The sequence below is a fragment of the Zootermopsis nevadensis genome, unplaced genomic scaffold (assembly GCF_977971745.1).
Source record: "Zootermopsis nevadensis isolate Lab colony 2312 unplaced genomic scaffold, Znev_1.0 Znev_ptg000018l, whole genome shotgun sequence".
Lineage (NCBI taxonomy): Eukaryota > Metazoa > Arthropoda > Insecta > Blattodea > Termopsidae > Zootermopsis > Zootermopsis nevadensis.
The window spans coordinates 6,295,240-6,306,166 of NW_028259150.1; the positions used below are offsets into that span (position 1 = coordinate 6,295,240).

Below are 10,927 nucleotides of genomic sequence, written 5' to 3' on the forward strand. Positions count from 1 at the left end.
TTGTGGTTGCTAATACAGAAGAAAATGAAATTTACTACTTCTTACATCCTTACATTCAAGTTCATTTATTATAGAATAATCATAATCACCATCGTCATCAGTCGGTCAGTGGCATTTTAATCAATGAGAGTTGTCTTCAAACAAACCCCCCATTCCTCACTCTGCTCCCATAATTCCATATGCCTCCATGCCTTTACTCTTTTTTTTCCCATGTTTCCTTTCACTTGGAGTCTCATTCTAATTATTTTTTATGCTCTCAAAGGAATCCTGTCTTCATAATTATAACAGTATTTAATTTTAAGTGTGCAGTGAGTAGTCATAGTGCAACATGTTAAATATATATTTACAAATAGTGTTTTTTATTTTTCAGAGGAGGAATGATCCAAACAGCAGAACAGTATGAATTTGTCCATCGGGCTCTGTGCCTGTTTGAACGTTCTCTCCCTGACCAATCGGGTGAGTGAGTAGACTTCTGGAACCTCTTGTTGTAGGCAAGTCACAAGTATACACACAACCAGCATTGCTGGTCTGCAAATGAACCAGCCAGTAAATCTGAACCCTTAGTTCTGATCAGTGTGCTGCATGCACGTTGACCGTTGGAATGAAATGAAAGGCTTATTCATTGGGGAAGTTGTTTCTAGGCCCCTCTCCTTTCTCTAGAACAGGACCGGCCTACATCAAGGTCAGTGGTGTAGATAATTGTTAAGATATAATATAGTACAAAGTAACTTGAGTATAGTCATATTGCTGTTGTTCGCTATGAAAAACATAGGCCCTTGATTATATTAACATCTGAAAAAGTGGACTATTTAAAAACATGGAGATTCCAATTGGAGACCAGTACAATCACATGTAATACAACTGGTAGCAGTAAACACTGAAAAGTGGCCTCAGATCTTGAATCAGTCAGTTTCAAGTTGGACGCAGATTATTTATGATGAAAATGACCAGCATTCTTTTTCAAGAATTGTACTGAGAATAGTGTGAGTTTTGTTTTGATTTGATAGGTCAGTTGCAGTGAAGTCTTATTTTTATATCACATATCTGTGTTTCAGTGTTTACTTCTATCGGCTGCTAGACTCTTGAATGTTTGTATGATAGCAGAACAGAGATGTAGGAAAAAGCCACGGTTAGGTATTTGCAGAGAAACTGTACATGGTTTATAATTCGTCTTTTTTTATTTTAGAGGATTGAAAATTAATTACAGTGTTTTAAACAAAATTCCAAAATCATTTCTGAGTAAGTGTAAATCGATTATCGTCTATGATTTTAATAAGTACCATCATAATTTGCATATAAAGGTAACACTGTGTCATATTTTATTACTTAAGACAATTATCAATACAGTTCCACATGGTATTAGAAACTAGTTCTTTGTCATTATGATGAATTTTCATTTCTTTTTAAAGTTAATTATGTGCAGAAGATTCAATGCAAGTATCATGAAAGAACATTAAGTTTTCCATAAACTGCCTGGTCTTAGATAGTAAAGTTATGTTTTCTCAGTAAGGTTTAATGTCTTAAACAGCATAATTAAGACAGTACCTTTAATTCACCTGAATAACAGGTGTTCCACAGACAATGTTGCTTCTTGACTTCTGGTTTAAATTAGGAATGACAAAATAGCTGTTTCATTGATATAACTTTATACATCGCATTTAACTCTTTCACTGCAGAGCATTCAATAATTCAAGGTTCATCAGCAGTCACTTTCCATCAAGTTTGCATTATTGCTAGTTTAAACTTTGCAGCCCTGCATATGTAAGTTTTATGGAGCAATGTTTTTCTTTGAAGGTTAAGATGTCTGTTGGCAATCTGTAGAAGCTTTTGCCATTTTTAAATATGCCTTTTTTTTCAAAAGGTGTTTCAAGATACGGCTATATTTTACAAGTTGTACGAACTTGTAGGTAACATTATCATGTTGTTAAGTGGTCTTCTTCTAGATGTAAACAGCTTGCAGAAGACAACATTAGTAAACTCTTATTTGCAGATTCTGAATCTTAAGGTGAATATGAGGATGGTAAGTAGTTTAAATAATAAAATTAATGTTAAAAAATTCAAATTTATTTGTGCAGCCAAGTAGTTTTGTACTGACAAAAATTACACAGTGAAGGAGTTAAACACCTGTTTTTAAACCATGATCATGAAAAGTACTTTATGTTTGTGAGACTATCTTACACAAGTATGAATTATTTACTGCAAGAACATTGGAAAGGTTAAGTAGTTTTTAACTCTTGATTGTGTATACGTAACTTCCATGACTACAGATGATAGATGAATGTTATGGACAGCTATTGAATTAAATTAAACATTGTTGTTAGGCATAACAGAACTATAAAGAACTACTTAGAATGTATTTTAATTGTGCTTCTGATTTTCTTAAAACATGGACAATTAAGAATAAGAATGAAATTAAAGGATAAAATGCAAGGGTTCTTTATTCTATTCCTTGTTGAAAGGAACTGAAAAAGAAATGCTCCAAATTTGGACTTTATTATAATAGTAACAACAACATCAATAATAATAATGGTGATGACAAAATTTGTTTTACAGTTTCTGAGAAACTTTGAGTTTTTATAGTTTTCAATAAAGCAGATTTATGTGTTTTAGTCAGGTGACGGTAAGATACACAGAAAATGGTGTGTAAATACAGTGTTCATGTAATATTTTTGTTGAATGGTTTCATCAAAGTTCCTTGAAATGTTTTTGCTTCAAACACTGTGGTTTGTGAATGGAAATGTTATTGACAGTTCAAGTATACAGGCTTTGAAAGTATTGTGAATATATTATTATGCAGTTCATGTCTTGGTTCTAGTTGATCCTGTATGGCAGTGTTCTACATAAAAAGTAGGACTGTGTTTAATTTAAATTAATTGAAGTAGTGTTATTTAAATATAATATTTTGTGTGTAAAGTAAAGAATACAGGGGTCAGTGTTTTTGAAGGTGGTAATAGGGATGAGAGTCAATGATTAATTTTTATACTTAATTTTTACAAACATTTTCTGAATACAAGTGCATTGATGTTTGAGAATCTAAGATTGAAATAATATCTGATCTTTATATGGAAACTTTCTGTATATTAATTTAAATTATTAATTTTTCTTTTAATATTCCAGTTACAAAAAATTAGTCTCTCTGTATTCTCAAATGCAAATTCATAAAAATTAATATTGTTTTAGACACTGTTCACAAGTCCTATGAAAAATAAACAAGTAACTGATCAGATTGGTCTTGGTACATATTTATTTCCAAAAACTGTTGGTGTGCATATAACAATTGAAAGCATAAGAAAATTGTCTATGTCAGCACTCTTAGCTGTTTGGTGCCACAGTTACATCAAACATTATATAATTGTAAATGGCACCAACACTCCTTGTTGCTTTAGTACAGCCCTGGTGGTGACCTTAATGAGATATCTGCTGTTGCACATTTTCAGAAAGTTTCAGTTTATTGTATCTATGTCATTGTTTTAAAACCACATAACTAGCATTCACTTTGTATGTGAGATGGTGTCTTAATTATGATTTTATGTATTTCATAAATTGAAATAATTAGTATTCAGGATCAAAACATAAAGTAACAGTAAAAATGTATCTTCCATGAAAGATTATGGCTTAGTGAACTATTGAATATTTAAGTGGATCCAGGTGTTAATATAGACATAACTTTTAATGACATACCTGGCAAGATCTCAGCTGGTGCCAAATTTTGCACTAGTGCCAACGATTTGCCATCCCCTATCCTTGTTTCATGTGCTGGATCTGAGACACAAGAATGTGTAAGTTATGACACATTTAAAGAGGCTATGATTATTAAAGACATACAAACCCTGTATAAAATTACTTGTCAATTCCTTGTAGTTCTGGATTAAATAGATGGTCTATAGCTAACAGTGAATTGATCTTCCTCTAATTTTAGTAACCAAATTAGATTATCATTATCACTGCTGTAATACAAGAGGTAAGTAGTGTGTTGTTATTTTGAGAGAGACAGAACTATAAGTTTGGGATATGGGATATTCCACACAAACATGATGCTAGACCAGTGGTTCTTTACTGGCATGCCATGAGTTTTTACGAAGTGCAGGGTGAGGCTTTGAATGGAAGAATGATTATATAAAATTAAATAATCAAATGATTGTTAATATATCACATTTTCCATAATTGAGTATATTTTAGTAATTATTGAAAGCATAACAGTAAACTTACATTAGAAACAGCAGAAATTGGTGACAATGGTAGTATCAGTTAATTGGTGGTTTTGTTACAACAGTTACTGTGAAGGTATGTCACCTCACTCCTTGTGGAAAATAATTTGTACAGACTCCATTTGTGATAATGATAATTGCCATGTTATAATCCATTATAACTTGTGTAAGAAATGAGTAACACCAAACTCATTTCTTACACAAGTTCTGTTGAGGGAAGTGCCCTTCATTGAAAGAAGCTTCCATTGAAAAAACGAATTATAACAAGAAGTGTCCATAAAAATGGACAGATTTGTTAAAGGAAGTGATGGTGAAAAATGTGAAACTACTAATCAAAAACCCAGTGTGAGCAGGACCAAGTGAAGTAATATCCCCCCCAAAGAGAGAGAGAGAGAGAGAGAGAGTAGCAGTAGTGCAGTACTATAGGACATGAAACAACTTTACTTACATAATGACTTATTACCTGGGTATGTTTTTGGTTACTTTAAATTTGCACGGTAAGAAAATTATTCAGGTCAAAAGTTTTACATAAGTTGCAATTTTATATACCCAGAATTTAACCTAAGAAGTGCAGTAGCAGGACAAAAAAATTGCCACCACTCATTACCTTGGTGTGTTTTCAGCTCCAGTTAATGTGTAATTGTTGCATGAGGTTATACTGAAAGATATAATTTTATGTGTAGGCAATTGACACATTATTTTGCAAGCGAGGAGAACGTGGAAGAACTTTGAATGTTCAGGTATGATATGACTATAGACTTTAGTATTTAGACATGAATTGTGAAGAATACTAATTTAATTTTAAAGTGACTGTAGCAGATAAAGCAGACCAAACTCACAATTTTTAGCTGTATGATGTATTATATTACTTTCTCATTTTTATTTCTGATATTAGGGATTTGTCATACATTCAGAGTTGTCTTGGATTTGAGTGAATGTGTATACAAAGCCAAAAAGATGTGCTCTTAATCCCATGTGGAATGTGTGGACTTCATTTATTCATAATACTGGTCATTTGAAAATACATCCCTTGGGACACAGTAGTGTTGGTGTTGGTAATGGTAGTAATACTGAGCAGATTGGTTTAGTGGAAATGCTCAAGAATTATGTCTTCAGTCTCCCAAAGCAAACACTGGTAGAGTGCCTTGAAATAGGCCATGACTACCACCTCCAGAATCCTTAATACTCCCCAATCATGATCATCTTCCATCTCTTTCAATGCTGTATAACCTCTGCAGTCAAAAGAGTTTCATTAAATAACATAATAGTCGGTAAGTGGTGTAGTAGTACTAGTACTAGTTACTGCAGAATTAGCAATAGTATTAGGTTTAGAGGCTCTTCAATGGCTGTGGTTATTCAACTCCATGAGATACAGGATACAAGATTTCATAAAATGTAGGAATGCAAGGATTCTTGTTCACTACATAGTTTTATATACAGTTTAATGATATCAGGCATTTTTTAACAATTAAAGTTTTAAATAGTACTCAACTAATGATTAATTAAGCATACAGGTGGTAGCATAAATGCCAGAAACTTCAACTTCTTTCTCAGATAACAGTTCAAAATGTTCATCTGATAAAATCTGACATTTGTACTTTTGAAGCAGGTTTATTTAAAAGTTGTTAGCTGCCAGTTGTAGTGTGTTAAAGTGCAAACTGCATTGCTGGTAAATTAAAATTAAATGTTTTTTCTGACTATTCGAGGAAGTTTTTGAAATTAATTTAATCAAATAATGTGTGTTATAATACCGTGAGTATGCAATAGTTTTGAGTGGTGGTTTAGAAAAGTTTTTTTTAATATTCTTAAGAAAGATCCTTTATTTTCCTTAATTGCCAAGAGTTACAAACATAATAAGACATCTACAATAATTTATATTCTACAGTTTTACTGGTAACATTTTAAACATGTTCTATGGTGTTAATTTTGCAAATTCATTTTGCCTAGTTTACATATTTATAATTTTGATCGTGTTATAGAACAAAGGATTTTGCAGGAAAAGATTGTGATGGTTTAAAGTTTCATTAATTGTTTACCAGTTACAGTGGAGATGTGAAGGAACTTGTGTCAAGACTAAGCCAATGGGAAAAGTAAGCAAGGAGTATAGACTGGAAATGTACCTAGAGAAGACAGTAATGTTAAAACTTCAGAAATCATAGTAGTAAAAATAAATGGAAAAAGATTAAAGTAGGTAATTTTGTCTATATGTATTAAGAAATTAGAAAGTAAATTCCAAGCAGTTGAGATGAAATTCCTGAGCAGAATAGTGGGAAAATCAGGAGAGAGAGAATTATTAACACATTCATTATGGGATAGCTCAAGATGAAGGATATATAGAACCAAACTGAGAGAAACAGATTGATATGTTTGGACATGTTAAAAAAATGTATGAGCACAGAATACCCAAAAGATTATTGGAAATGAAGGTGAGTGGAGGAAGACCACAGACATAATGAATAAATCAAATTAACAAAGATATAGAGAGGAGAAGAGGGTAATTGAAGACAAGATGTGCAAAATCTCTTACACACTGGCTCAAAGTGGTGACATGATTTATTACTGGATGTGCAGTTATAGTTCTATAAGAAATGTAATTCCCTTCCTCCTCTTTTGTTTATCACTAAATGAGCATGACACTGCCCCTGTACACTGTTGTGGTCACCACACCTGCATCATATTTAGGAGATTCCCAGTTTGGAATACTAGCCATTTTGACCCAGGTTTTGCAAGCCATTCCTTAGTCTGTCCTGTCAAATTATAGATTCTTCATATACTGGTAGGTCATAACATTGTCCTTTCAAACCCATATTTCTGTGTGAGTTGGTAGGTCCATCCAAGGCTGCATTTCTAAGGGGGATGTCACGCCACTCCAGTCAGTCATTTAGCACTCATTGTAATTTGCAGAATTGTCAATTGACTTTGTGAAAGAAGTATTCCAGCTTTAGTGCATTAGTGAAAATAAAATCAGTGTATCTGATGAATTAATTCATACTGATATATCTCAGCCATTTCATTCTTACTTTTCATTTTGTGCATGGTGCATATTGTAATGTACAGTTGTTTTGTCACAACCTCAATTCCCAATTCTACACTGTCTTACACTGTCATGTCAGCATGCATCAAATGCTTCTTGGGTGAAAGTATTGATACTGGATACCATTCCACCTTTCACATAAGGTGCTTAATTAAGCAATACCTATGATTCATATTGCAATGGAATTGGTGACTACACTGCTGTGAAAGATGGATTTATTAAACACTGTATTATAATTATTTGATTAATGTTCTGCCAGTTTACAAATAGTCTTGATTGTTGATTCCCAGTCTCTAGACTTTTATTTCAGTCCAGTCATTAGCATGTTAAAGTTTACACTACACTGCTTGTAGCTCTTTCTGTGTCCAACAGTCAGCACATGACTTGCTTATCTGTTCTTCTTATATAGCAGTCATGATGACTGGAGAAAGGTCTAGCTCAGTAGAATGTTCCCAGTCTTTTTAGTATATGCTCATCCTTCTACCATCAGCCAGAAACTTAGAATGTTTGGTGTGCATCAGCTGCTTGATATTACGTGAGGCTGCATTGGGGAGGGTAGTAACTCATGCTTGCATGCCTCTCCTGTAGTAACTCTTGGGTTCTGATTGACATCATGGTGGAATATGTAACAACATACTAAATTAAGACACTTTCATATACTGACCATCTTCTCACTTGAAAGAAATACATTCAAATGACCTTAGTAATAAATTGAAGCTCAGTTATCTAGTCCATACTCCCATCACTTCACTGACGGTGCCAAGTAGTAGTTTGATTCATTTTATGTTACTGTGTCTTCTGTGGCAAACTCTAGCTGTGAAACCATCTAGAAACCAGTATTATACATATGGATAATTGAAGTTAAAGTAGAATTTATAGATCTTTATTTTCTTCATTCATTACATCTGATGAAAACACTTTATACAATATATGTCAAGAAAAAGCTTATGTTCATGACATGAAAGATCTGTTATGTATTAATAATATCCTTTCTTTCACCTAACTGAAGATAAAAACACTTTGTGAACACAGGTAATTGTTTATCTAAAATGTCACAGAAGTTATATATCAATGTACAGTCTAGCTTTCATTTTTCTGTCACTCCTCAAGACTACTTGCAAAGCATTCTCTGCTCCTGTAAGAACTCTTTCTTACTTTGCAATGACATTTCATTAAGGTATATTTAATATATATTTAAGTTGGTGAGTAATTTTTAAATAATATTTTATTTTCATATCAGTGTTATGAAATTAAGTTCAATTTCCAGTTAAGTTTGACAATTTAATGTCAGTCAATGTTTTTTACTTTTCTCAGGGTGACATGGGTGATATATGAATTACATAATTTTATTTCTTCCAAAAACATGAATGTGTAATCCTGAAAATGGATGTATTAGGCACGAAACTACCATCCTGATTAGAGATCATAAAGAAATATTTTGAGAGACTTTCCAGTTATATTTCAAGTGATTATGTGGTGGGTTACAGTGGGGAGAAACTTGCAATTACTTTGTTAATGTATCTTAATATGCAGTTGTGAGCTGGTGTAGCTCAGACAGTAAAGTGACTGGCTATTGACTGGACAACTTGGGTTTGATCCCTGATGGGCAGAGGATTTTTCCTCTAGCCTCTGCATCCAGATCAGCTCTGGGGCCCACCCAGTCTCTCCCCCAAGTGTCTCCATGACGTGTAGCAGGACAGCTGTAATTTTTGCTTATCTTAATAAGTAAGCAACCTGTGTGTGAGTATATATATCTTGTGTTGCTAGCTGCTGGTGACAGAGCATATGAGTATAAACTTTTATCATCCATATGATTTCCTACATTTTTGATATGAAGACTGTCGTTCCAATAAGAACTGGGATATCTATAGCATAATCATGGATGAATGCTGTGTATGTATAGTACTGCAACTGTTGCTCCAATTATGAAATGTTGAAAATGTGAAGAACTGATATTCCCAGAGAGCACTTTTTGAGTCAAGAGCTGTGATACAGTGATCATCTTGATAGGAATTGAGACATAAATGAAAGCCTCTCCATTTTATGCTGTCTGAGTATGGTATGTCTTCATATTTCTGTCTTAGTTACATTTAGTGGCTACCATCAGCAAAATTACAAATAGACTGATTAAATGGAATGTTTAGAGGATCTGAAAAGAAATAATTATGAATATTTGAAAAAGTTCACAAGAATTTAGGAAATATTAAAAGTACTGTCTTTTTAGTGCACCTGGAAGCTTGTGTATTTTAATAATTTATTGTATGGCATTAGTTAAAATTTGTAGACGAAGTCCATTCCCAGTGTTCTCAAATTTAGAACAACATTTTATGATAAGGCTGTCAAAGATGCAATTAAGAATAGATATGGTATTTCAGCTTACAGAAGAAATTATAATTAGAACTTATTTGCTTTAGTCTTGTAACTTAAAATGTAAACATCTTTACTTCCTCGTTTTTATGTAGGAATAATAAAAGTTCTGTCAACTACCTGTTAACACTTGCACATGCTATCAATTGAACATCTCATCTTTAACAAATAAAAAAATTCAGTAATCAATTAAGGATTTGTATATGATGTTATTAAATGTGAGAAATGTAAGAAGCTAGTAAAATACTCCATATTGTGAACACCATACAGTGCATTGTTGTCAATGAACACGATTGTATAAGTTTAAGTTTTGTGTGTTTAAATGTAAAGAAATCATATGTAGAACACCAATTGAATGTAAAAATCAAATTTGTATTGTATTGAAATGAGGATATTAATGAAACTAAAGAATCTAAATATACTAGTTGTAAGTTTAATTTATTTTATGCATTACTTAGGCCTTCACTTAAACCCAGAAATGGACTGTATTCTAACACACGTTTGCCTTGAAGTACAAGTAATGTGGAATAATTTGGACAAGATCAGTTTCTTTTAATATTTAAAGTCGTATGCATGCATTTAATGATACATTGCGAGGTCATGAATCAGTTAAGTAACATGTTCTGATGCAGCTAAATTGTGTTCATATTACATGGCTTAGCTGTTACATGAAAATTTCTGCTGGAGTCTGTTCTTCCTTGTAGCCAAAGTCTTGTTGGTTCCTTTGGTTTAATTCCTTCAGCACAATGTTGCCAAATCAAAAACAACATGACTCAACTGCAATGTCCTTGGTAGCTCCTTTACATTTTCTAATTTAATACTTTTACCTGTGTGTGTGAATATGACCAACTTGTTCCCATGTTCTTCTCTTATTTGTGTTATTTTGGCCTTCAGCGTGTTTCTGAAGCATTGTCATTTTTGATTTTCTAAAAACTGAACTATAGGAAATTTGAATTTTCTTAGAATCTCCAATTTTTCAAAATATTGAACATTTTGAAATTTATGTAAGTATCTTTAAAATAATTTAAATTTTGAGGTTTTAAAACGTTTATTTTTTTAAATTTTTGTTTTTTGAAAACTGAAAATTTTGAACAGGTTAGAAGAAGATTAGAGAGGTTTAGATGTGTCTGCACAGGCTGGTCCTTGAAGGTCTGTTCGTAGTCTGGGCTGGGCTTTCGCCAACCATTACATTCAATGGTGCATTATTTTTTGTACCTAAACGATCCACTATTAAAATATAGTTACAAGAAAAATGAGTTATAATTCGAAATATTTTGAGTTGTCATAATGCATACATTTTAAAGCATATTGATGGGTG

General features: G+C 32.7%; 1 protein-coding gene and 1 long non-coding RNA gene across 6 annotated transcripts in view; one reads left to right on the top strand and one right to left on the bottom strand.

The window, feature by feature from the left end:
- The window catches only part of LOC110832958 (tyrosine-protein phosphatase non-receptor type 5), a 35,634-nt gene extending 25,604 nt beyond the window's left edge, over positions 1–10,030 (top strand). For all 5 annotated transcript variants that reach the window (XM_087351219.1, XM_022070462.2, XM_022070461.2 and 2 more), the window contains one exon: positions 371–10,030. In XM_087351219.1, the coding sequence (XP_087207345.1) occupies positions 371–464 (94 nt within the window). In that variant the 3' untranslated portion in view covers positions 465–10,030. The remainder of the gene's footprint in view (positions 1–370) is intronic.
- Positions 5,998–10,898, bottom strand: LOC147873424 (uncharacterized). The gene is made up of 2 exons (XR_015535762.1): positions 10,437–10,898; positions 5,998–7,843 (listed from the first exon to the last, which is right to left on the bottom strand). It is a non-coding gene; the product is annotated as an uncharacterized LOC147873424 (long non-coding RNA).
- Between the last annotated feature and the right edge of the window lie 29 nt (positions 10,899–10,927).